This window comes from Coturnix japonica, chromosome 5 (genome assembly GCF_054131305.1).
Source record: "Coturnix japonica strain WE chromosome 5, WE-NBRP24, whole genome shotgun sequence".
NCBI classification, from domain to species: domain Eukaryota; kingdom Metazoa; phylum Chordata; class Aves; order Galliformes; family Phasianidae; genus Coturnix; species Coturnix japonica.
Genome location: NC_140667.1, coordinates 24034172 through 24061646, shown reverse-complemented (window position 1 = coordinate 24061646; position 27475 = coordinate 24034172). Strand labels below are relative to the sequence as shown.

Genomic DNA, 27475 nt, shown 5'->3' with positions numbered 1-27475 from the left:
CTAGGAAGATTTAGATAGTCAAGGGCACGTTATTTAGAGAAGGAACTGAAATGCTTCTCAGTAACTTGAAAAAAAACAAAAGGGAGCTCTCCTTTGGGTTCAACCACTTGTCAGGTTGAAGTTGTGCTGTGTATTAACCTCTTAAGTCTTCACTTCTGCAATTATGTGAAATCAGATCGAATGAAACTCATCACCATTTGCTTAATGCTGTTTCCCAGTTCCAGAGATGGTTGCTTCAAATCATCCTTTTTGCACCTTGTTCGGCTGTCGCTGATCGCATCAAACCGTTCGCTAGTAGAACTACCCCTGCATACAGATGCACGCCTGTGCATGGTGATGGTCTTAAAGCAGCACACCTGGCAGCACAACCTGTGCGCTGTTAAAGTGGTGCAGCTGACGGCTAAGGAGCGAGGCTGGCTGCCTCTCTCAAGGTCTGCCCTTCCAACTCTGCAGCACTAGATGAGATGCTGCTGTACATCTCAGACCACCCAAGGTGGGCACCTTCCCCTACGACGGCGCGGCCGTAATGACTCGCAGCGCAGCATCCCGACCCCGTTAAGATGGCTTCCCCTGACCCCCTCGCTTCCTCTTCCGGCCGAGGTTGCCATGGCGCTGCCCCCCCTCGGCCCACCCTCAGCCGCCGCCGTGTGTGTTTACATCGGGCGGGAGGAGCCGGAGCGCTGGGGGAGAAGGGGACGCAGCCGGCGACGACGGCCGCCCGCCCTCCATCCCCCGAGGGCGGTGCGCGGGGAGACGCGGCATGAAGGTAAGGTGGGGCGGGGGGCATCGGGCCGGCACCGCAGCGATGGGGTTCGGAGATCTCCTTGCAGGGCTCAGGGCTTCGCGTGTGGTTCTCCTCTCTTGGGCCCTTCCGTAGGCGTCCGTCCCGTTAGCTTGCCGTGCAGCCCCTGGTAGGGATGAGGTCCGTCGTCTTGTTTTGAACTTGGTGTCCGGGTGGAGGTGGATGCTGGGATGGGGTTATTAAAGTTGTAATGCAATAGCTCTCGCTGGAAAGGTTGTCTTTGCAGTTGTTGTGCTGGCTTGAGGAGTCAGACAACAGATTGCATTGCAAAAATGACTTAAGGTTGTGCCAAGGTGTTTCCTTCTATTGTGCTGGATCTCTTGTTTATAAGTACATATCCTTATGAACTGCTCCCCTCCATCAATCACTCTGAAATATGTGGCACAGCAGGTGCTCCCTGTCTCCTTGGTTTGTCTAGCAGTGAAAATCTTATCCATCCTTTGCATTGTAAGCTATTGGAGGCAGAAAAACTGTATGTGCCTATGGCCTGCACCTGTCGTGATGGGGGAATCCTGACTCAGGCCTTTCTGCAAGCCTCAAAGCTGACTGTGAGATGGAAGTTGCCCAGTTTATGAATGCTTTGAGTCCTGGGCTACGCGACTTTGCTCAGGTTCAGTCTCATCTGCACATGTATGAGGGGCTCCACCTCTGAGTGTGCAGCTCATGGGTGGAGGAAGAGAGGCAGTTTCCAAGCATATGGAGAAAAGTGTATATGAGTCACAGAATTGCAAGGAAGGAACCTCAGTATCTTGAGTCCAACCCCTTTGCTGAAGCAGGTTCAATAGTTTATATAGGTAGTCCAGATGGGTCTTGGCATCTCCTCCTACAGAGATATTCACAACCTCTCTTGTCAGCCTTTTCCAGTGCTCCATCACCCTTACTGTAAAGAAGTTATTCCTGCTATGCAATGTCAGTTTTTTATTTTGCTTAACAGCCAAGTGTGTTGATTTTTCTTCAGTTTGATTGCTTGTTCTTATAGAGTGGGATAACAAAAATATGTATGAAGGTATTTGCAAACAGCCTTATGGCCTTGGGTAAGCTGTTGGCTTGCACTGCACAACAGAAATGTTGGCATGTTTGCTGAGTAGTACATCCAGCTTGAGGCCAAAATAGAGAAAAGACTTCAGCTTCTGTGTTCCTGCATTCAGGGTAAACTGCTGATTATTCTTGCTAAGCCCCTTATTTCTGCTAAATTCCTCTTTTGCCTTGACCAGAGCAGGAAAGCTTATGGCTATTTTGAATGGCCTCACAGAAAATAGGGCAATATGTGAGTGAAGTCATGTTGTGGTTGGAAGGAATTTGTGTGTTCAGAGTGAGAGTCTAACTTCTTTCTTTTTCCCCCTTTTATCAACTGTGAACATTTCAGTGTAAGAAGCTCCATAGTTTTCAAGTAGCTTACTTCAGTGCGTATTGCTTTCCACGTGTACCACCCTCTGCTGTGGTTTTTGTCTGAGTTTCTTCAATGTAAGATGCATAATTTAAAGTCTTAAGATGGGTTGTGTGTGATGGAAATAATTATTTTTAATAAGCAACTGGAATACATCAAAATATTTGTGCCCAGTTTTATGAGCTCATATAAATGGGGAAGAAATTGAAGAGGAGGAGGGTTCTATGTGGCATGGGAAATGGATCTGAACCTTTTTCATGGACCTGCTCACAAATAATTTGGTTTGACTTTAAAACAAATCAATGTAAAATTTCAGTGGCTGATCAGTGCAAGGAAATGATATTTAAGAGTCAAGCCTTTTGAAAAGTTAGCTTTCCTATTCCTTCCTTAATTGCTGCTATGCCCTGGGAAGTGTACTTGAAGTTGTGTGCTTCTTATCAGCATTTGTTTTGAGTCTTTTTTTTTTGTTGTTGCTGATTAGCAGGTTGCTGAGAATGCAGGGCTGTCAGAGTAAAACAAGCTGATGCTGGCTTGTATAAGGATGGTCTGTCTGGTTGGAGGAGTGGAAAGTGGCTGAGGAGAAGTGGTAACATGAGGGGAGTTCTGCTGTGTGAGTAATCCTTCCAGGTTCTGTAACTAATGTCTGATGGTTGCTGGGGAAACTGAAGGTTGTGCTTAAAAATAAAGCCAATCAAATAAAATAAGTAATCTAATAAAAAGGTACAGGGAAGGCAACATGGCAAATTGGTTGTTTAAAGCTTGAAGTGCTGAAGCTGGAAGGGATTCAGGATCATCTCGGTGCTCACTTTGCTTCTGTTCCCATCTATTTCAGGCATTGGTGGGGCATCTATGGGGCCTTCCAGGTCACACGGAATATAAAATTGGTTGAAATCTCTATTTCCTGAGGTATAAGACAGGAATGAGATGCAGTAGCTTGAGGGTGGACCAGTGTTATATGTTGGAATACATATGTGATGTGTGAAGAATATCAGAATTGTAGGTGTTGGAAGGGACCTCCAGAGATCACTGAGCCCAAGCCTCTTCCAAAGCAGGCTGCCCAGGGAGGTGTCCAGACAGGTCTTGAATATTTCCATGGAAGGAGCCTACATGACCTCCCTGGGCAGCCTGTTCTAGTGCTCTGTCACCCTTACTGTGAAGAAGTTCTGCATATTGGTGTGGAACTTCCTGTGTACCACTTTATGGCTGTTTTCCCCTTGTCCTGTTCTCAGACCACTGAAAAGAGGTTGGGCATATCCCTTTGTCTCCCATACTTAAGATATTTATGATTGTTAATAAGATCCCCCTCTGTCTTAAGACTTAAATATGTCAAGACCAAATGATTTTCTACAAGCATTAGGAGCCTGGCTACCAAGCCTCTTAGGGCAGGAGGGCTGTTCTGTTTATTGGGGTTGTGGATAACTGTGGGGAGAGGACCTAGCCCTTGCCCATTGTCTTGTCAGCCACCTGTTACCATCCCACAGTGAGTTTCTAGTATTGTTCTGCTGAGCTAAACTCTGTATTTCTCAGGTCTTGTCAGAATTGAAGGATGTGCTTGTCTCCTAGCTAACAACCTCTTTATACCTCATCTTGAGCAGGTGAATGAATTAGGGCATTAGAGTCATCCCTGGTGGCTGCCTATTGCTGCAGCTGCTGCATCAGCTGCTTCTACCAATGCTGATCCTGTTGTTGCTCTAACTTAAAAGCACTCAGGAACAAAAGGCATTGAGTACCGAAATTCTTCTTTGGGAAGGCAGGCTCAAAGAGGTGATTTCTGTTGAAGTAGCTGCTCCCCTTTTCATTGAATTCAGGTGATTCTGAGAATTATAGGGGGAGTTGGTGGTGTTTGTGCTCACATTTAAGTTACAAACTTTGGAATGAGAGTGTGTTGTGTGAAAATGTTTCCACTTTGAGAAACTTCTATAGCTGTAGTTAAGAAAACAAATGGGAACTTGCTGCCTGTGGTTCTGTTTTCTGACTGCTTTTGATAACCTGATGCTGGCAGGTGAATACTAGAGATCTAACATAAGGAAGGCATTTTGAAGATGAGGTCCAATCAAAGGTTCGGGAAAACCAAAGTAAATATTTCTCTTGCTTGCAGTTTCAAACAGTTTGGTTCCTGAAGGCTGCTGTGGTTTGTCCTGCCAAAGCCTGATGGATTGTGTCTGTAATCTTGCCTAGCAGGACTCATGACAGCTGAAATGAAAAGCACTTTGGGAAGGAACAGCTCATAAAAGAGAGCACCCGTGTACCTTGGAGATCCACAGAAACTGCAGACAACTGTCAGCAGAATAAGTTTTTCCTTAAAATCAACAGGTGCAATGTCTGCAGTTGTTATGATCAAGTGTTTTCCTCTATCTGACAGTTGTTTTGTTGCTGGGTGAAGCAACTCTAGCTGTAATGCTGTATGCAGCAACTTATGGTCTTATTTACATTTCTTGCAGTTAATTTAGAAGCAAATGAGAGAGGTTCCTCTGATGGCTGAAGTGAAAGGAGCATTATTGCTAGCAGTGAATCTGACTTTGAGTCGATGCATGCTGGTTAGGTGTAAAACTGGAGAGCACAGGGCTAGCAGGTGTAGTGCTTGCCCTGTATGTTAAGTAAATAATCTGAGTTGCCTTTAATACACTATGACAATAAACACGCAGAACAGCAAGCAATACTCGGAGATTAAAGATCTGAAATGAGAACTCCTTTATGAGGAAGAAAATAGACTTTACTACCTAGCCATCAACAGAAGCATCAGGATAGTGATGTGCAGCTTATTACAATCTCCTTGCTAATTTTTGTCTAAATTAAAAGAAAAAGTTTTGAAGAAGTTAGTGTCTGTTTCAGGCTCTTCCATGGGAAGCTCTGACATTGGGAGTGCTCGTGTTGGTCAGTTTGGATACATGCTTAGATACTTTGCATCTTTTGTCACAGTAACCATTGAGTTCTAGCTGTGAAAGCCCTTGAAGTAACTGTTTCAGCTCATTAAAGCTATAGCGGTAGTTGTGCTCTGTTACAGAAATGCGTGCAGGTAATGTAATTCAAGTTGGCCATATGAAACCACTGTTAAGGAACGCTGCTTAGTGCAGCTCTCTGAGCTTTGTGAAATACTGTATGTGAAAGCCTCACCTTACTGAGGACAACAGCAAGGAAAAAAGTGTTGTCGGTAGTGTGCTTAAGACAGTATTAGTGAACTCTCCAATTGGCCTGAGTCATTAAACAGAGGGCTTCTCATCTGCATTTCAGACAAATTTCTCATGCAGTCTCTGGCTATAGAGATACTTGCATGTCTCATCAGGAAAATGGAAAATATTCCTTCTGTAGTATATGCTGTCCAGTTTCTTTAGTCATTGCCATTAATCACTAAATCTACCTGCCAAGAAACAAGGCAGGGAATATATACTGCTTTTTACTGCTTTTGCTATTTGGAAAAGTTGTGGGTCATAACATCTTGTTAGTGTTTTCTTTTGATGGTAGAAGTATTTCTTCCTCTTCTCTATGATACTACCTATTATTATGTATTATTGTCAGAGCATGACCAGTTGTTGTTAGAGATTAATCGATGTTTTAATATATTGTTTAGTTAATTGCTTTCAGATTTGTGTGCAGTGCTGTGGGATCATGCCTTGGTCCAATATCATTCTGTATCTGTGCTCTGTTTCAGAGTCTGTCAGGTGTTGCTGTAGTGATTTTTTTTTTTGTAGGTATTGGACTGTCTCCAACTTCAATGATTGTTAATGTTTGAATTATGCTGTACAATCACACTTTGCCTTCATAGAACTTATTTTTTTTCCAAGCAAGTGCAATTCTATGCAGCCAGCTTTTCAGTTTAAAAAGAAAAAAGGCATTCTGGATGAGGAATACTCTTCCTTGTGGAGACAGCAGTTCAAACTGGAATTGATAGCAAATTATGGAGCCTTTTTTCTGGGTAATTTTTCAGCTCTTATGCTGCGGCAGTATATTACCTCTTGGTGATTACACTGTTGAACCAGCTCCAAGTGAGAAGTGTTCTTTGGGTCAGGCCAGTACATGATCAGAAGTGAGGTGTTTTGGTTTTGTTTGCTTATTTTTCAGAAACGCTTTCTGTGCTAATGCTAATTTAGTTACTAAACTCAGATGGAAGAGATTTGTCAGTCAAAATGAAACTCAATAAAATTGCTAGCTCAGAAGTGTAGAACTGTCAGAACGACTGCGGACTGTATTGACTTTTTGCTGTGTGAGGGTAAGAAGTACAAAGCAGACTGTTTACTATCTTGCTGAATGGCAAATAGACTGTGGCGCTGCTTTGTTGAGAACTTATTTATGCCAAGTATATCCTAATTGGGATTACTCGCAGTGTGAAGTTGTTGTATTACTGTAGAAATAGGATTTGACTCTTCTGCTGAGAACAACAGAACTTGAGCTTGATTTGGGGTTAGCTGCACATAAACTCAGTCCTGTTGTCTCCTTCCTCTGCAGGCATGTTCTGCCCCATTGTTAAGGCAAAATTAAGTGTTGTTGAAATCACAGCCTTCCTAATGTGTTTGCCCAAGTACAGAGAAGAACAAGTAATCTAAGCAACTTTTTCAGTATGTTCTCAGTGTACTATGAACAAAGTGCTATAATTTTACTCTGCTGTCATCCTCAGCATTTCTATTTCTGTACTTTCCTTTAATGTTCTAGGGGATTTATAACTGCAACTCAAATTCCCCTTGGGCTGAAACCTAGCACAGAAGCTCTCATTATGAGCTAACCTTGTTTTGCAGAATTAAAAGCAAAGCATCCATCAAGAGGCTCTCTTCAACCTGCAGGAAAGTGGGGAGAAAACTGTTTATGGTTGCAGATCAATTTTCCTCTTCTCTACAGGAGAAGCGCAGCCAACTTTGGAAACCCCTGAGATGTGGGTGTGCAGTTAAGTGATGGCTGATTCACCAGAGCTTTTCTGTGGCATTTGGAGAAATTTAAATGGATGTCTTAATTCTACAACATACTGAAAGTTTATTGCTGAAATAAAACCTGCAGCTGCAGCAAACACCTGCCTCCAGAAGGTGCAGCAACAGTGCTGCCAGTTTGTTTCTGCAGTTGGAGAGCAGCTCCCAGTACTGGCATTCAGGTTGGTAGTGTTGGGTAGTTCTATGCCTTAGCTGATGTTAATTACCTGTTGACAATTAGCTCCTGGGAAAAGAGGCTTTGTGTTGATCTACCTATACAGAGTCTACTTGCTGAAAATTCTTTAAGAGCAAAGAAAAATCTTGTTTCCTTAGGTAGACAAAAAGCCTCAGTTTCTATAGATGGAGGAAGGATGTTCCTTCCATTCTAAACAACAAGCACACTTCCAAGTGTGAAAGGTGGGATAACTTAATTTGATTAAACATGAAACTTCGTAGGTAAGTTCTCTGGAGCTTCATTACAGTGGTTGGATAGAGGAGAGACCCCAAATTAATACCAGCTTTATTGATGTCATTGTAGGAAAAGCTGAATGAGATGTAGCTGTTGTTACTGGGTCTGAGGAGTCTTTTGTCATCGGCACACATTGGGCCTAACCATAACATGTCCCATTTCCTTCCTGTCTGGAGGATGAGAGGAACTGCTGGGGGCTTTTTGTGCTTTTAGGAATGGGGAAAGTATGTGATGCACTGGAAACCAATTGTATTTAGTCTTGTGGGCCATGAAATAAGCATTCTTTAAATGTAGGATAGAAAAGGTCAATGCTTTCACTAAGGTTCTTTGAAACTGCCGTAGTTGATTCCCAAAGCTCTTTGCAAACTCTCCTGTGGTTAGGGGTGAGTTCACTTGTTTCTTCACACATATCCATCTAGTTTTGTAACACTCTAGGGACACATCCATCCTTCATAGTTATCAGCTGAGATACATATTGTGCTACCATTTAAAAAAAAAAAAAGTAAAATGATGTTGGACTAGTGCTCAGAGGAGTAGTGGAGCCTTCATTTCTATTAATTTTCTTCTGCTAGCTTGCCTTATTGAATGGTGTTTATGTAGAATACCAGATGTGAACATTGGTGCTGGGCAGGACAGAGGATGTGTATAGGCCAGCAGCTGTAGGTTTGCATAGGATGAAGCAGGAGGTGTGATCTCATGGGTCACTATGGGGCTTTGCTAGGGGGAAGGCAGGTTTGAGCAGGGAAAGAAGTGAAGCTCTAATCTTAAGGGTGGAGCAGGGAAAAATTTGAAGATGAACACTGGAAAGGAGAAACGGCTGTGAAGTGTTCAGGAACAAGAATAGAAATGTAAAATTTAGGTCAGGAAATGTGCACTTTTTTTTTTCTACTCAGAGAAATTAGTAGCTGGAGTTTGGCCAGGAGGCCAGAGTAATTTTTAAAGGCTGGTCTAAGAACTGAAATACACCACTGCTGGTGCAGCCATGGCTTTAGGCTTTAAATTCCCCTAGTTTCAGCTCTGTGATGGGGAAGTGATTTCTAAGAGACTTCACTATAATGGAGAGAAGTATGAGAGTATTCATGCGTGTTGCCCAGTGGGCTCTTTTTTTTTTTTTTTCCTTTGGATTTTTGGCTTTTTCTGTGTGACTTATCTAGGGAAAAATAGTGTTTCTAGGAATAGAGTATGAATGACAAGCAGGGCCAGAATTGTAAGGTATGTGCCTCTTTGTTTGGGAACAGCAGTGAAGCTGTTTTCTAACTAGTCATAAACTGAAGGGAACTTGAAATATTTGCCCAAATTGCTTGACATTTCAGTTATTAAAAAAGTAAATTTTTACTTATTTCACCCCTTGCTGTTGGCCTTTTTTTTTTTTTTTCCCTCTTTCACTGAGCCTAATCATGGCTTGGTGAACAGTAAGTAAAAAGCCTGCAGTTTAAGAGTATACATTACTAGTACAGACTAGAGGAGTCTAAAAGGCCTGAATGTGTGTGCAGAGGGAACTGGCGTTTTCAGTTACTTCAGGAATGTTAGTAGGGACTTGCTAGAAAGCTTAACAATTCCCATGACTTACGTGTTTGGGTATTCACAATGACAGTCTTGTGTCACTGTTGACTTAGATGCGAAATGGGCTGATCATGGTTGCCTAGTGTTGGTAGTGCTCCTGCTCTTTTTATTTCTTTATAATCTGCAGAGAATTAAATGGGATAGGCTGTTTGTGTGGCCTACTGTGCTGAAATCATATATTGATACAGTTGTCCATTTCAGTGTCATCAAGATAACTCAGTGCCTTGTGGATGACCCTCACTGAGTGGGGACATTCTTTCTGTCATTGCAGCATTTGTAAAAATATAGTCTTTAAATATACTGAAAATCCTGGCATAACACTAAGTCCTGAATTATATTCAAGTGTTGTGTCCCAGGGAAAAGTATGAGTTGCTGATAAGTGATTACAGTCCCTTTCATCGCACTTATTTAATTCAATACTGGCAGTCCTCTTGATCCATAAATACACAGCCTCCTGTGAAACACAATGTGAGACAGCAAAATGCAGTTCTTTTCAATTGTATGTTCCTAGGCTCTGTGCCATAACCTCTTCCTATAATAGCACATGTTTAAATCAGTGCTTCTTCAGTGCCTCTAGTGAGGAATTGAACCACTTTCTCAATTTAAAAGACTATACAAGCCTATATAATGAAAAGAATATTGTGCAGTTAACAACCTACCGATGTTTCTGAACTGTTGATGCATCTTCTGGAATAGAATAGTTCAGTTGGAAGGGACCTACAAAGATCATCAAGTCCAACAGCCTGACCTCTTCAGGCTAGCCAAAAGGTAAAGCACATTATTAAAGGCATTATCCAGTTGGAGGAAGCATTGGTGTGAAAGCAATGTCTGCGTGCATTACTTCTGCCATAGCTGGAGCTTGAAATGATTATTACAGAATTGCTGTACATTGCATGGCTGCTCATCTGTAAGCCATTAACTTATACAGTTGTTTGTATCCCACTCCATTATTCATTTGTCAAGGATCCTTAAGAATGGAAAAATAAACCTCACTGATGCCTCATTCTGGAAATAATCATTTAAAATACAAGAAAGTGTAGACCAACAATTTTAGCCATAGCTTAGTTATAAATGTTGTTATAAGAGTTTCCTGTAATTTTTGTTTGCTGTATGTTACCACGCTCCCAGAACTATGGACATCTTTGCTAAATGTTGATGCCTAGCTTACAGCAGGTGAACTCAGTTGATGTAACTAAAAAGGCAATAGACATTAATCTAATGTATGAAGCTGATGTAAAGAGTTTCTATCTCGTGAATAATATCTGTCAATTTTTGAGCCTTAAGTATTACTTCCAGATATGGATACTAGAACTTAGCATCTCATCTGTTGTTAACTGTTTCTCATTTTAATTACTTAGTGAAATTCAGTACTGGCACTCTGCACACTTATTCTGTGCTCTCAGTGATTAAAGTGATATACTGAAGTTTGATAAACACAGATGTTTGAGACTGCATCTCCTAGAGCTCCTTACTTAGGGTAATTAGTGGCAAGATACAAATGTGATAAAATATCACTGAATAATTTGGCTTATACCGTAGAAGACGTTTCCAACTTCAGTTTAGGAAGTAAGAGACTTCAGGGCTCCTTTAAGGCAGCATTTTTATTTTTTGTTGTTAGTTTTCATGTTAAATCTTGAAATATGGGAAGTAAATTCGTGCTTTTTTTTTTTTTTTTTTGCTTTTTTTTCAGTGTTTGGAACATTTATCAAAAACACAAAGAAGTGCTCTGAAAACAGCTCAAGTTACTGTGATTTCTCATTAAAAGATTCACTTAAAATATTCTTTCTCACTGCTAAGAACATTCTATAAAAGTAGGAATCTTGGATCATGTACTTTTCATGCGTGGGACTGCAGTAGCAAATGTTAATGCTGTGAATTGAAAGTGAGTGTTAACAAACAGCACCTCAGCCGCAGACTTCATAGGGATCTGTTCTGGGCTCTGTCTTCTCCCAGCTGAATCCACTGCTCAAGGCTAAAGCTGACCATCAAGCTAAAATAAAGTTTCAGGATTAGTGTTGCTGGTGTTAATGGCTGTAGTGGAGAGCCATGTGGCTGGTGAATGCTAGTTAGATTGTGCTTAAGGAGGAAAACAAGGCATAGTGCCGTGACTCACTTCTATTAGCATTTTGCATCCTTGTGCTGATGGAAATGGCAGTAGATATAAACTAAAGGGACTTCACTGTCACTGACTGTTGTGTTAAATATTGAGCAGATTTGTCTAATGGTAGCAAAGTGAGGCTACTGACTCTTCTGCAGTAATTAATCTGTAGTTGATGTCTGTGTTTTTCTTCACTCCTGGGCAATCAATGTCTCATCAGGCAGCATACAATATTAGTATGGCCTCAAGTGCGCAGGATTCTGTAATTGTGGGTTGGTTTGCTTTGTTTTCTTAAGTAAATTTTGTCTGGCAAACTGGAGAGCACAGGTAGAGGATTAGGAGACCTTGTGGACTGGAACTATTACAGTTGCGTTTCAGAATGTTTGCAATGAAATATTGGTACCTTGTGTCCTACGTGTCTACACTTCTAATATGAAAATACATCTTGTTTTAGTGTACTAACGTAGTTCTCTTTTCCTTTCTCCCTCAGTAGCATTAATGGATAGAAATGTATTGGAATATACTGCCTGTGGCTGATACAGAAACTTACTGAAGTGTATACTCTATTCAGTTTCCTGCTTCTGTCTGGAATTTTCTTTGCACGTTCTTAAGAAAAATAGATCATATTAGTCAGGTGAAGTGATGAGAGTAGACCTTGTTGTCTGCAATTGATTCTTCAGTTTGAGTTTTTGGATCAGGTTTTTTCAGTCCAATTACTACTTATTTATGCTTTACGGTAAATATACTTTTTTTCTGCTTTCCATGATAACTACCGTAAGGAATGATGGAGTGTTTTAACCAGTGCATTGATTAGAGTGGTAAGACCAGTACAAAGCTGGCTGCTCTTGGTATCAGGTGTTTTTAAATGCAGAGAAAATCCTGCTTCAAGCCTCAGGTAAAGCTTGTGCAGTCATGGACAGCTGATATCAAGGTTGCAACAGTGGCACATGCAGTAAGCTTGTATACTTGTGTATGTTGATAGACATTTTCAGGTACTCTGGACTACGAGCCCATCTATGCTTTCAAAGAGCTTCAAAGCTTTGTTTCTAATGGGTTCTATGTTTTTTATTTCATTTGGATTGTATTAGTGTTTGAAAAACTTTTTTTTTAAAAAAGAAGCTCCTTAACTAACCCTACTGTTTACTCTTCTTGCACTTATAGGAGGAGTGGGAATGGGAGGACAGGACCTTGTTTGTTTTAATTTGATTCTCCGAAATAGAGCAATGATATTTTGATATCTCCGTGGTGGATTCAGTGGTGTTAAATATAACTGAATGCTCTCAAAGTTGACAGATCTGATAAATCGGCTCATATCTGTACACAGGCAGCGTTAAAGGCTCTTTCCAGGATCCTGAAGGCTGGGAAGAAGAATTGCAGGGCTTTGGAGAGCAATCTGGTAGTTTTCCAATAGAGATTTGTGCTGCATGTGCAGATACAAATGTGACTGATAGGGGAAGGTTGTGTAGTCAATAGACCTGGTTGGGTTAGGAGGCGATAAACAAGTTTGTTTTGTCTTTCTGTGAAAAATGAAGTGTCGGGGCCATTTGTGTAACTTGTGTTTATCTACTGCATTCAGCAGGGCACTGATGTTTAAGAACCTAGTCTTGGTGAGTTGTATGTGAATCCTCTTAAATCAAAGATCCTATTTCTTTTCTTGAAACTTCCAAATGATGGTGAATTCACTGCCACCCTTGGGAAAGGAGGATTTTAAATGTTTCCATTTTATGTGTTATAAATGAAAGGTGAAAATTTCTTAGGTTATCAGTTTGATCACTCAGACCCTCATACTTGTTTAGTTGCTGCTTCTGCTAGCTTGAAGATTTTTCTTTTTGCCCATCCTTTAAGTAATCAGACCACAGACAAATGTACCAGCAGCATTCTTGGTGAGCTGTAGGGAGCCCCTCGTGTCCTTAACGTCTGGCATATTATCTAATCCAGAAATTAGTTCTGTGGTTCCTTTCTGAATGTTGTCCAACTCACCTCCTCTTGTTCTGTTCTACAGGGACCTAGCATAGAAACACAGATGGTGGAAGATGAAACTGAGACGACAAGTGAAGATCTGCCCCCTCATCTGCGGGAAGAACCTCCTGAAGGTACTGTAATGGCATTCTGTACAAATTCTTTGCATTAAACTGGGGAAGTGATCAGGTCAAGGAAGTACGTTTGTGATTTGACTTGAAGGCCTTTATTTGCCTCTTATGTGCAAGGGATAAGGCTTTACTGAGAGCTGAGCCAACCTCCCACACAGGGCTCCGGCCAGCCCCCAAGCCTACTTTTGCATTTGAAGAGGGCTGCACCCACTGCAGTGCTGATAGTGTTCTGCCTTCTCTTTAACAATGTCTTCTGATTAAAATTGTTCTACCTGATCATCCTGCATGTAGGGTTAGGAATAAAAAACCTCCTGTATTGTTTGTGTTATCTTGATCTATTGTTAGGGAAGACTTCCAAGGTTGTCAGCTGTGTGCCTTTCTGCTATTGATACTGACTGCAGCAGAGCCTGGTTAAAGACGAGCATTTTGATTTTTGTTTCTTTCTGCCATCTCTCTTGGAAGCCAGTTTAGCCATCTGAGGAGGAGGCTGTGAGAGGCTGTCAGCCAGTAGGAGGTTCAGAAATGCCAATTTTAATTAAGAATCTTGTTTAGCGACATGCTCTGGATGTATATGGGGAATGGATTGTTTTCAACTGTGTTGCAAGTGTAGCATGCATATATATATGTGTGTGTGTAACAAAATAGGTGTTACCTTATCTTGAATAGAAGCTTGTAGCATTGTAGCAAGTGATGTTTTGAGCTTTGTTTCCAGTTCAGTGACTTGAAACACAACGGCTCCTAATCATTCTGGACAGCTTAAACAACCCCGAGTGTGCTGAGGTTCTCATTAGCATCTTACTGTTAAAATATCATGACATGTCCATGGGAACCATAAATGTGTTTTATTTTTATTTAAGAGCAGAATCTGTTCTTGATATAGCATTTGCACTGACAACCATTGTTAAAGAGCTTATGAACCAGATAGTTTTACGTGTCTGATGCTCGCTCTTGTTGAGTATTCAGTTACAGTTTCGACATTAAGTTCTGATTTGTTGCTCTGTCATTTTATATACTGTCTGGCAATTATGATGCAAAGTGAGAAGTTGCAGAGACCTGCATTTCACTTACATGGAGCCAGGAGTCGCATGTGGGAAAGCAATATCCTCTGTATGCATATATTAATGATTATAATCCTGATTTTGTTCTTTTAAGTAGTGCTAAGTCAGCATATAATGACAGTGCATAGTTGAAGTCAGAATTCTGGTCAGCAGCCTGAGCTGATGCTTACATGAGCTTGGAGATCAAATTCTGAAATGGAATGTGTGGGGCATCTTGATTCATTGGTTCATCTTAGATTATTGGACTATTTTTTGAATTGTGTAATTAGAAGGGGTTTTTTTTAAATGTGACTGTGTTTTGCAAGGCTCGGTTTATGTCATTGAAAGTTCTTGCTTCTGCCTGCGGTTCTGCTTGTTTGAATACTGATTAGAAGTGTCAGTATTAATATTCCATGTGTGACTTGTTGGGTGGCCTGGGAAATGTGTGTGTCCTGACCATGCCTCCTTTGCTAGTGTGAGGAAGAGAACTGGAGTACTGGAATTGGCTTGCCTAGGTAGTGGTGCATTAAATGCTGTGAGGTCTCTCAAAATCTGAGATGGGAACTGTTTTGACTGGCTGCAATACCAAGACTAACGAAATGGGAAGGATACTGAGAGCATGACAGGAATAGAGATGTCTTGGGAGAAATTGCTCCTGAAAAGTGGCTATCAGGACTGTGCTGAAATGACAGCTAGAATGGGTGGTTCTGAATAGCAGGAATGTTGCACAGAAGCTGCTATCTACCAGCTGGGCCCAACCAGAATTACTGTGGAGATTGTATAGTTGCACAAATGATTGTAGATACGCCATGACAGAAACAGATCTCTGAAGTTTTCAGTATGAAATACCATAAAATACTAACTTTCTGTTGTCGCTCTTTGCTGCTTGCTGGTTTCTTCTGATAGTGTTTTCCTAGTGAAGTCAAATGCCTTGCAACAGGTAAGCCATGTTGCTGTGCCTGATGACTGGGTTAGGGACTGTGCCTCTTGGTAGAGGATGCAGAAGACTGCATCAGTCACTGGCTGCCAGCTGGTGCTGTTTGTATGCCCTTCTCCTGAAAGAGGGCAGTTAGGAACAAGGTGCTTTAGGAATATTGCAGTGAAATAACAGGCTTCTTTTCAGGGCTTGTCACGTTTGTGAGCTGTACTGCAGCGTGGCCTTGTTCAGATGGAGGGGAGATTTAATGAGCTCGCCATGCCTGTAGCTCTTGGATAAGCAGATGTATGACACAGTGGTACAGCACACAATGCTTTCTGTGTGCTGGAGATGAGAGAGGTCTGCTGTGTAAAACAGAAATTGACATGGAAATCCCTGAGAGGTAAGAGTTAGAGATCCAGTGGTGACCTAAATCCATTTAATCTGAGTTAACTGTTTACTCGGTTTTTCTGACAATATTAAAGATTTCAGCTGCGGGAGACCCCTTGTGTGCCCCCGCGGCTTTTCATCGCGTAGTTCGGGTGCTGTGCGGCCGCGGGGGGGTGCTGCAGCACTACCCGAGCTCCGGGCGCTGGGACGGCCGCGGGGCTCCGGCGGTGAAACCCTGCGCTCCGGGTGTCTGCCGGCGTCCGACTTGTGTTTGCCTTTATTCCTTCTGTGCATGTGCATACGTTTCCTTTCTCCCTACCCTTGATAGCCGTGCCCTATATGTGTTAAAAAGCAGGTGTCGGGAGCTGTAGCGATTTGAGCAGTGAAGGGCAGCCGTCTCCGCAGAGGATCAGGTCTGTTTTAAGTAGCGTGAAGCACCTTTGTCTTTGCAAGAGGTGGCACACGGGTCTGTTGTGGTGTGTTTGAACACTGATCTGCTTTCAAGCAGATTGTCACCTCAAACGTGTGCTGTTAAAGGGCAGTGTGGTCACTTTATTGTTGCCTGGGTACAGCAGCTCCTGGCTGTATCTGTTGTTTCTTTTTCTGCTTGTCTCAGGGTTCTGTTGCTGACTGTTTAATACAGCATATTGTTAATTGCTACTACCACCTCACTTTTCTGTCCTTTTCCCATAAATTAACCAAGAAAGGTAATGGCATTGAAACCTTCCGATGATTAGTGTCTATATTGCTATCCATTATGAGTAGCTAGTGTTTCTTGTTAGATGAACTGATCTCTCCTGTTTGATGACTTAGTGACCCTGACCATTCTCCTACTTCTTCACCCTATTGCCAGGTTGAGGGAGATGATCTTTCCTTTTATTCAGACTTGGTGAAGCCACCCCTGGAGTACTGTGCTGGGTTCTGGGCTCACCACTGCATGAGACATGGACACACCGGAGAGAGTCCAGTGAAAAGCCACAGGATGGAGCCAGGCTCTTTTCAGTGGTGCCTGGTTGCCAGAACAAGAGGCAGTGAGCACAAACAGGAACATGCAAGTGTTTGTCTGAACATTGGGATGTGCTTATGTGCTGTGTAGGTATCAGATCAATAGCATAAACTGCCCAGAGAGGCTGTGAGGCCTCTTCCTTGAAGGTCTTCAGAAGCTGCCTGCATGTGGCCCTGTTCTTAGTTTTCCTGCTTAAGGAGGGGTTGGACGTTGTGGTCCAAAAGGCTGCTGCCAACCTAAGCTGTTCCTCAGTTATGTGGTCTTACACCCTGTGTGTAATATTTCTGTGTATTAAAAGTCCTCCTGAAATCTGTGTACACGCTTTGTCTATTACTCTAATTCTTAAGGGAAAAGTGGCTTTACTTTGTCAGACTGCAACTGTTACGCATTCCAGGAATGAACCCTTAGTACATCCTGGGGTATGGCTGTTCCTTTTGGCCCTGCACTGCTAATTAGCATCCGGTGTGCTAAACCTTAGCACAAGATTCTGTGGTCTGGTTGAAAAGCTGTGTTGCTGCTTAATGGCAGGAGGCCCCTCTTGGGAGCTTACAGACCAGTTTGTTCTTCCATGGCCTTCATGCATTAAGCATTAAAATTTTATTGGCCAACCTGCTATGATCAGTCTGTCAGTAAGCATGAGTTGTCTGAACTGTCTGTGTGATCCCTTCTGCAGACCTAGTAGAGATGTTCATTCTTTGTTGCTGATGGATTGAGCCTTGTGGAATAAAACTTTATTAAAAGCAGTGGGTCTTAGCAGCTCTGCTGTGTACAGCAAACCTTGGGGAATTTACTTTCCAAATAACTGTGCTGTTCCTAATTCAGATTTTTACGTTTGCTGTGAGTAAAGAGCGCACACAGTTCCTGTAAATCAGATGATTTACCCAATTTGAAACGTAGTATCTCGTGTGAGCCCTATAATCTGTCTCCATGGAGGCATATAGCCTTTTTTCCCCCTGCTGTTCCGTGTCTTCTGCAAGATAGAATTCTATTGTGTACTTCTGTGGGAAGCTTTAGGGTTATTTATCCGCAGTTTGGGAATCTCATTCAAGGAATCGGGGGATTTAGTGGATCACTCATTCACTCAAAGAAGTGCAAGCATGTCATATTTTACCTGGATGTATTAGTTGTGCAGATCTACCTCCAAAAGTAGAGTTGCATTTTAATTTGGGTACCACTGTGCATTTGAGGTTTCTGAAACTAGCCTGAGTTTTATCCTCATACTGGACTGATGTTGGCAAGAAGATGCCAGTGGAAACATGTCATCTGAGATGTGACGTTCAGTTTGCATCCACACTGTTGAACGAGTGTATTCCTATAAGCAGTTTGGTTTTCTCATGAATATTTTTCCTAGTAGTTAAAGTGTTGTTGACAGAGAGACATCTCCATCAGTGATGAAGTTTTATTGTCGTGCTGTGTCTTTGCCAGTAAGTGCCACACCAAGATGTAAATGCTGCAGACCTGAGCTGTGTCACATTTTCTATCTTTTTGTTCCAAGTAGTTTTGTGTGTTAGTTTCCAAACTGACTATAGCTAAATAAGTGCAAAGGAATCATGCTGGAAAATGGTGTAGTTATAGCCACTAAGTTTCCAGTCAGTCTTAAGCTCTGGGCTGAAAAATGTTACTTTCTTCTGGTATGAAGGAATTTCCTTATAGTTGCCTGTGGCACTTAATGTAATCCACTACATACATACATATGTATGTGCTTACACAGTCTACCATGCTAATATCATCAAGAAATTCTCTGTAGGTGTGCTATTTGCAAAGCCTTGCTCTGCTTTCCCAAGTCAAATCGCTCTTGTTGCTGCGCTGCCTACTGAGGTCCAGCAGTGCAATCCTTCCACAGAGGAGCTCTTTAAGCGACCTGCTTTTCTTGTCTAATGGCCAGTTGGCAACACTCTCAGCCTGGATTCGCCTCTACTCCTGTGGTCATACAGCTAGAGCGAATGGCTGGGAACTGGGACAACAGTGATCTATTCCTAGCTCTGCTGTTGACGTATTCCATGTTAGTATCCAAATGGTTCAAGTCTTCCTTGAACCACGTTACTCCTTGTTGTACGGAACAGAATTGACTCATCTTATGAGATGCTTGAAAAAGCAAATTGTAACTTTTTAAGCTTTTGGAGGTAGGAGATACTTGAGAGCTAATATAGGAAAAAAGAATCGCAATGTATAAATAATATAAAACTTGATATATTGACTTGTCAGACTTTTTTTTGAGCCTGTGAAAAGGTGATTGAGCATGCCAGGTAACATCAAATAGAAAGACAGGTTTCTTAAAGAGCAGAGAAAGAAATTAGCAGTGAGGCTGTCTGTTCTTTGTATCTGGGACTTTATGTACCTGGCATGTCTTCTCATCTGTAAAAACATTTCCTGAGCTGCTTCTGTGAATGTCCTGGGGCTGGAGAGCAACGATTCAGTATCATCTGTCTCTTCTTAAGGCACAGATTCAGTGCAGCCATACTCTTCTGCTGGCCAAAAAAGTTCTCATTTCTGCAAAAAGAAATGACCTGGAGTGTCAGCTCAGTTTTGTACTCAAAGTCTACCTTAGTGTTTCTGATCAAATGGTAAAGCACTTTGACATCTATCCAGATTCTAATACTGTATTTCTGTTTAATTTATTACTCTTATTGCTTTAGTGAAAGCTGAGATTCTTCCTCATTTGAATTCTCCAGTGGCTATATAGGCTTCCTCATGCTTTATTTAATTTTGCTCTCTGAGGGAAATCAGTGGTCTGAAATTGGAAGAAAATACTGACCCAGCGTGTACCCCATTTTCCCCCTCTTTCACCTGCAGCCCTGCTATATTATTGCTAGTGTGTACCTGCTGCTGACAATGTGCATCTTCTGTTCAGCAGCTATATTACGTGGTCTCCTAGAAACAGCATGAAAGCTATTTAAATTGTTTTTATTCCACTTCTCCCTCTGCCCTATTCTTTCCTCTTCACTATCTTTATATGATATAATGAGATGTTGCTTTGACAGCTCAGCATCCCTTTTCTCCAGCCTCCTCCATGCCCTGCAAATCATTCTGTCACTAAGTGTTGTATGTGTGCACAGCATATGCCGTTAATGGCAGCATAAATAGCCTCCAAGTGCCTGGTGGATTCCAGAAGAAAGGTTCTTGTAGCTTAAGTGTGGGGAAACCTCTTATCACTGGATCTTGTTAATACAGTAATGTTGGGAAGCGAGTCAATAACCATCTGTTTTTCCCTGAGGGTGTTTGCACATAGGATGGGGCAGCGATAGTTTTACCACTTGCCTTGGCACACTAAATGTAAGTAATGTGCATCACACAAATGTTAAGACATCTCTGGGTGAAGGGCCAATGAGAAGCTTCTGCCAGAAGATAAATCTGTATCTATTACTAGAGAATGTATTTTATCCTAGTAATAGGGTTTTGAATTGCAAGAGTGTTAGGATTCTGTTTTGTGAGTGAAAGTGGCATACCTTATTGCCTCGCTGAAGCGACAGATGTTTCTCACCATTTATGTAATAATTAGAGGGAGTCACAAATGCAGGAGAACATATATTTCTACAACACATTACTCATTTTGATGTGGATCTCAGCCAGTTGTTTTTTAAATAAATATTTTGGACCAGTAGCTATCGGTCAAGTTCTAAAGCTGAGAAAAGAAAGTGGCTTATATTTATTTCTAATGGGCTGGAAAAAAAAGAGGCAGGTGAATCTCACAGCTACAGTCTGAGGTACTAAATAAGAATGCAGTGCCATAAATCCAGGTCAGAAACGAAATTGAGTCGGTATATCAGTGTGTTAACAATGATGGTATCTTGAACTGCTAAACTATCAGTGTTATAGCAGGCGATTAAATCATAAGGCTGGTACATGAGGCTGTTAATTCTGCCTCAAAATGGAGTGAAATGCCCACTTAACATTTTGTAAGCATCTGTACTCCCAGCCTGGCTGCTTGTCTTGATTCTGGCTGTTTGCAAACAAATTGGAGCACTGCTCTACCTGCCAATGTGACTGTGTGATTAGCCTGGCCTCTCCAGGACTGGCTGCTCTGGATCACAAAGCTGCCCTTATTCTGAAGGGGAGGGCTTCTTTTCAAAGCTGTTCATGAACTTAAGGGTGAGCTGTAGAACTGAGGGCTTGATGTCCTTGCCTTCTCAGGTAGTGCTCTTTCAATAAATAAATAACATTCTTCCTCTGCTACTGAAGCATCAGGTAGAGCTGTAGAGCAATTTTTATTGGGAGCAGTCTTACTTGTGTGTGTGTGTCTTAGTTGTAATTTTCTGATCACAGTGAAGACAAAGGCACTTTATTAACGTGGAGGTTTCTCAAGCAGTTGTACTACTTTCCCATCTCACAGGAGACCTGTCCCCTTTCTATCCAGCAAGCACGTTGTCTAGTTTGGAAGACTTTATCTAAGACTGTATTGTATTTACTTCTGTCTTATTCTGCCCTCCCTGTACAACTAACACACTGGTTTTCAGTTTTAGCTCAAGGTATGGAACATTTGGCAGAATGTACCTGCTGCAAAACTTTTAGGTGACTTTGTGTTTTTTGGGTTATATTAGTTAAAATATATTTATATAATATAAAATATAAAATAAAAGGGGCACACACACACACACATATATACACATACCTTTTTTCCTAGGTCATCTCCAGAAGGAAATAACATGCATTTTCTTCTCATGAAATATTAAATCAAGCTTGCAGGTAATGGCAAAAACTTGGCCTTGATGGTTCTATGACTTGTGAGAGAATCTTAGGATCTGGGTTTTTTTGAAAGAGTGTCTTGGAAGCCTTGTGAAGTAGAGACAATAGATGAATAGACAGGAATTATTTTTTAAAAAAGACCACAAAAGAAACCCAACTTATTTTCTAGCACAGAGACCTCACCTTTGGAACAAGTCTTTGGGGGCTTTCAAGAGGCAGGCAGGAGATGAAGAGACCAAAGTGTGTATCTGTATGTGCCATTTACCAAAAAACCTATTCATCCTTGCATCAGTATCTAAGTAACTGATAATGTAGATGAGTTCTGCTGCTTTCACTCTTCTGGAACTTACCTTTTGTTGTGAAGGTGATAGCCCTATGCAGAATTTTGAAGCCCAAGACCATTTTTTTGTACCCTATGTAAGCTGCTAATGCTTCCTTCTCCCACCCAGCTTCTCCAGGGGCATGAGGAGGGGACGGCAGGTATTCAAGGCTTTACTGATTTATTTATTTTTTTTTCTTTATTAGCTTATTTCCCTCCTCTCCCCCCCCCCCCCCCTCCCCCTTAAAAAATTCTCAATTTCTTAAGCACTAAACTGGGATAATTTTAAGTAGTTATGTGAAGCAATTGTCTTAGACTAAGTCAAATTTGTAAGTGTTCAGTTCTGAAAAGTGATGGTGTGTAGTGCCCTGTACCTCTTATGTGTCTCTCCAAAACCTAATGAACAAGACCCTGAGATTTAATACAGTGTTACTACAACATTGTAAACTTAGGCTTCTGGGAAATGCAAATAGAGTCTGTAAGTTTACTTGAGCGTGGACTGTGTGCACATATATTTTCAAGTTACACATGTATGTATGTATAAATATATATACATACATGTGTAACTTGAAAATAGTGTTATTGTTATTGCAGTGTTATGTTATGAACCGAACTGTAATCAAAATACAGTTTGGTCCTTGGGTTAAGCAATGTGCCAACAGATGGTGGGGCAGGAGATGTTCCTGTGAGCCCTGGTGATGCTCTGCCAGTGCTGCCCCAAAGCAGCTCAGCAGCCAAAGAGAGAGCTTACCTCTTTCTTCAGGAAGTGTGGGCATCACTACATGGAGCTGACTTCTCCACTGGTCCCTTTTAATGTAGATGGAAGGATGTGCTGTCCAGCTGAGCAGAGCCTGTAGCATATGTGTGAACTTGTATGGAGTCTGAGGGCAGGGTTTGGGGATGGTAAGTGCTGTGAGGCTCTCCTGGCATTCTCAGGCTTTAGGGAGAAAGAGATGCTAGCACAGGTATTGTTAAAGATGCCTTATGAGAGCATACAGGAGGGCACTTTTTGATGACTACACTTCTGGCAGCTTGAGTGTAGCCCAGTGATTTAGGCAGTAGGGAAAGAGCAGGGATCTTGGCACTTTGACGTCACTTCTCTCGGCTCAGATCCAGGTATCATTAATATAGCATGAGAGGTTGGTGTTTGATTAACTGGGAGGTTTGCTCCTGTTTTGTGTCACGCGATGCAAGCTAACCACCTGGCATGCTGACATGTGCTATTAAAAAGAAGCACTTAAAGCTTAGTTGGGAAGGGAGGGGGTTGAGAAGCCTGCCCGTGTGCTCTCTGCTGGATTGGCACCTGCATCTTCCCAGTCAGTGCTGTGTTCACAACTGCTTTGAAGCACCTTCTTCAGCTGTCCTATGCAGTCAAGCATTCCTGACAAAACTTGTGAGCAGCAAATGCCAGATGAGTTGTACTGTTCAGGCAGAGATTTCTGCGGAAGTGGTGTCGGTGTCGCTACTTTTCCTTCAGATGGTCCCTGGCCAGCGCTGCGGTGCTGGGACTTGGGATAGGAGTGCTCCAGGGCTGGGATTTTCCACTCGAAGGCTTCGTGGAAGCTCCGGCTGCTGTTGTTGCCGCAGGCAGCCCAGTAGAGGGCTGCCGAGATCCGGGCCCGGCATCCTTCTGACAGCCCAGGTCTGCCTTTGGCTGTTGCTAACCGGTAGGGTTCGAGTTGTAGGGCGGCTCTTCTATGTGCGTTTGCGGCTTCTGTGAGCTGAAGTTTAAGGCAACGACCTAGAGCGTTAGTAATGCGGCATTTCCCTCTAGTTCACTTCTTTTTATTTGAAGTTTTCTTGATGCTTCCTGTTATGATGGTGTCCTGGTGTGGAAACCGTTCCAAATTTCCCCAACAGCAATATGATGATGCTTTTAAAAGGATGTGCTATCCAGACCAAAAATTAGGTTTACGGGTGCTAAATCTTGAAAGGAGTAAAAACTGTAGGTGCTGAGATCTTTGCTTTGCTTTCAGACCAGCCTTGCAGTGTAACGAGAAACCTCCTGCTGATTCAGTGGGTACTTTGAATTCCACTTAAAGTGAGATGTGCCCTCTGAACTGTTTCCAGACAGCTGTGTAAAGCTTGTGAAAATGCCCAAATTGCCTTGTCTGCATCACAGCTTCATGTCTCCTGGTGCAGCTGGAGGTGGGCAGCCCTGGGCATCCTGGATGGGCCAGCAGTTCCAGCGCAGCTCTCCACTGCCCCAGGGCATTTTAGTTTTGTCACCTGCACAGCTGAATGCTTTTTTCCTTGCTTTGCCCACTGATTTATTCCTGAAGCACTGCAGCCCTGTGACCAATGACTTTCTGTGAGAATCAGTTTAGATTTTTGGGAAGGGGAAAGCCCTTACATAAGATGCTCTTTCCTGTTGAAGCAGGTGCAAGAGGAGAATAAGTTTTTAAATGAGCCTGTTAATTTCCATGTCAAGGTTTTAACCTTTTACTTGGAATGTTGTTTTTTTGTTTTTTGTTGTTTGTTTGTTTTTTCCCTCAAGTGAATTGTGTCCTTGTAGATCATGGAGCGTGACTAGGAGAACAACAGCAGTGAGTGAGCTGCTGGCAGGTGAGGGATATGTTCAAACAGCTGTAGAGTTTCCAAGTAGTTGTCTGTCACACCAGCAGCTCTTTTAAATGACCTGTTGAATTAACTTCCAACTTGTAAAGTGTTTTCAGAGTAAAAGAACAGTGTTTTTCACTTCTTCCTGCCAAGTGGAAAAAAAACCAAAACATCAGATGGAGATAAGAGGTTCTGTGAGGACAGTTTGGTATGGAGAATAAAATGGACAGCTTCTCAGGATGATCTGGAGTCCATTAGTAGTCATTAGTTTGATTTGAGATCATGAGAAAGCTTTTAGTTCAGAGAAACTAACTGTCCTTGCCCTCAGTTTGTTCTGAACAAGCACTTGGACTGAGGTGGTGACCTATGCTGAATTACATCTCTTCACCACACTGAAAACCAGATCTATGAGCAATGAGTTGACAGGAAAATGATCTTCAACCCAACTTGGAGTACCTAGGATATATTTGGGCAGTTATACCTGATGAACAGGGGAAGGATGCTCTTCAGATTGTGCAATTTTTATCTGCAGCTTTAGCTTGTTTCTAAAAGTTATGGTCATATTTCTCATTTTGGGGTTCTAGTCCTTCAGGTGTAAGAATCAGTCTCCTATTGAACAACTAGGACATTGACACTTTTTAAGAGGGATTAAAAGGGAAATTTCACTCCCTTTTTTCTTTTCTTTTTTTTTTTTTTTCCTCCCCATTTCCTTCTGTGAACTTGGAATGGGTACTATTTGAATTTAAAGCTGCCTTCATCATAACATGGCAATATCTCCCACTTAGAGAAGGCAATGTTAAGAAAGTGAAGCAGTAAAAACCTCCAAAGCTGAGTGAGCACATGCAGGAAGGGAGGAAAGAGGTACGTAAACTGACTCTGGTCAAGACTTTGACAATAATGTAATAACCTTAAATGAGGTTTGTTCCCAGCAGACGTCGAAGACATCCTGACCTTATTTAACTCTGATTTATTCATCATGGGAACAGATTTTGTATCGCTTGTATTTTGTGACTGATGGGCAGGAGTAATTTCTCTCTCAATACAGATGAGTACACCATGGTAGACTCCATTTGCCACATTGACAGGAGCAGAATGCCATCAGCCATGGCAATAGCTGAAGAAATGTTTTCCTTCTCAGTCTTGCACTCTTAATGTGTGCATGATGCATGTGTAGCAGTAGGACAGAGGGAAGGTTACTGAGTTATATGAAACCTGAGTCATGAATTCCCTTTACTATCTGAGATCTCAAATCACAAGGAAAAGGAGTACAAAACCCTTTTTTTTCCTCTTTGATTTTTTAAAATCTGTGAAGAATTGTCCCTCCTTCCTCCCAACCCCACTCTCATATGCTGTTTTTGTACGTAGTACAATTTTACACATCTTCTGCTTGCAGAGATGCTACTTCTATCTGTAGCATTTCCAACTGTTATCATTCTCGTATGCCAAATTTGTTTCATATGACTACCTTATCACACACATGTCCTTGAAAGTAGTAATAGCCAGCCTTTCAGAAGGGGACAGTTGTACACAGCTTTTCATTTTTATTCCAGAAAATTGCAGACATCAGTTCCCACAAATAAATACCTGTTCTTTGTGGCTGATGCTGGAGCTGGAGTTGGGGAGATGTAGGGAGGGGGAGAACAAGGCAATTGAGCTGATGCTGAAGGAAATAGTGTTAACACTGTTAGTGTTACATTGTGATCTGTGAGCAGAATGAAGTCAGATATGTCAGGTCTCTTCCAACAGGATTCTGCTCTATCAGAGATTAAAAAAATCTTAAGAATTCTGATTGTGGATAAAAAGAGGGAATCTGTTGTGAACAGTTGTAAGGAGAGGGTTTATGAAGTTCTTTCAAGCACAAGTGAAATATTGGCCCTCATCAGCAAACAATCACTATATTAACAGATTATTTCAGGGCTGTCCATTATTTGTTGTACTGATGGACTCTGTAGGTACATTTCATGTCAGGACAGAAGATATCTTTATTAGCTCTGTAGAAATACTTCTATTCTGTGATTCTTTGCTGCTGACAAAAAGTCCCTTCAGAAAACATTGTATGTGATTTGCTTCTATTGATGGGAAGGTGCTATAAATGAAGAGGAGAGAATGACAAGAGACATCTGTGAAGATCTTGGCCTTAGTATGCCAAAATGGTTCAGTACTACCATGAGCTCACATGCTGAACTGCATGCAAGCTTTGAAAAACTTCCATTAAAAAACTTTCTACCAATGCAGTCTTGCATTTGAAGCATTTCTTTCTACTACCAACAAAGCCCACGTAAAGGTGGATAACTTCTACTGGATGTTCTAGGTTTCTTTAGTGGATTCTTCTGAGGTTCAGTAAAAATCAGTTCCCAGTGAATGGAAGGATCTTGGACTACAGGAGATTTTAAATGCTGTTTACTATGGGTGCTCTGCAAAGCAATCCAAATGTGAAACCATAAAGTCTATGATACCTGTCTACTTTTTGAGATTCAGAAGCACAGCTGGGGTGTCCTTCAAACTCAGAAGGATGCTGTGGGGTAGAAAGCTTTGGGTGTTAAAAGGTTCTTAAGAGTCACATGAAGCTGTGCAGGCAGTTGCTACTCTGCAGACATGTTTGGAGCTCTGCTGCTAGCTATTTTTCTGTTTGGAATTTGTTGGTTTTTTTTTAGTTTCTTCATTCGTGAGCCTTTAAAATGGGCAAGATAAGGTTTTGTAAACCTGTGACACAAAACCTGTGGTATCTGCCAAAGTTTGCAGCTTTGTCTGAAAGGCAGGCAAAGAGGAATGGTGGCGGTACCTTATTCATTTTGGTTTCTTAAATCATAATCATAGAATTGCTCAGGTTGGAAAATACTTTCAAAACCATCAAGTAATGTTTTGCTTTTCTCATTTCTAAGATAGCAAATGGTGATTTCATAGCATAACTCTGGGGTGCAATTTAACATTTGCAATGTGCTGTACAGGACTTAAGGTGGAAGAATACAGCAAGACAGTCCGATACTGCATTTCTTTGGCTGTGCAATCCCATCTATGTCACCAGACCATGGTCTGGTTTGTTGCGGAGGAGACTGTAATGCTCAGAACTTATTGAGAGACAGTGTAGGCCTTAAGCTGTCCAAGGACTTGATCAAAACTTGTGTTGCCTTTCTGCCATCTCATTTTTTCCTCTGTAACGACAGATATTTTAATGTAATTGACAATCCCTTTGAAAAATACTCATCTTATTGCTGTATTTATCACTCCAAATCAAAACTGATGTTTATGTTAACTTCACTG

General features: G+C 41.8%; 1 protein-coding gene across 1 annotated transcript in view; it reads left to right on the top strand.

Moving 5' to 3' along the window:
• The first annotated feature begins 655 nt into the window (after positions 1–655).
• LOC107314792 (transmembrane protein 263-like) overlaps positions 656–27475 on the top strand; it is a 181630-nt gene continuing 154810 nt past the window's right edge. Inside the window, exons 1-2 of the mRNA XM_015864459.3 lie at positions 656–766; positions 13217–13307. Coding sequence (XP_015719945.1) covers positions 761–766; positions 13217–13307 — 97 coding nt within the window. The 5' untranslated portion in view covers positions 656–760. The remainder of the gene's footprint in view (positions 767–13216; positions 13308–27475) is intronic.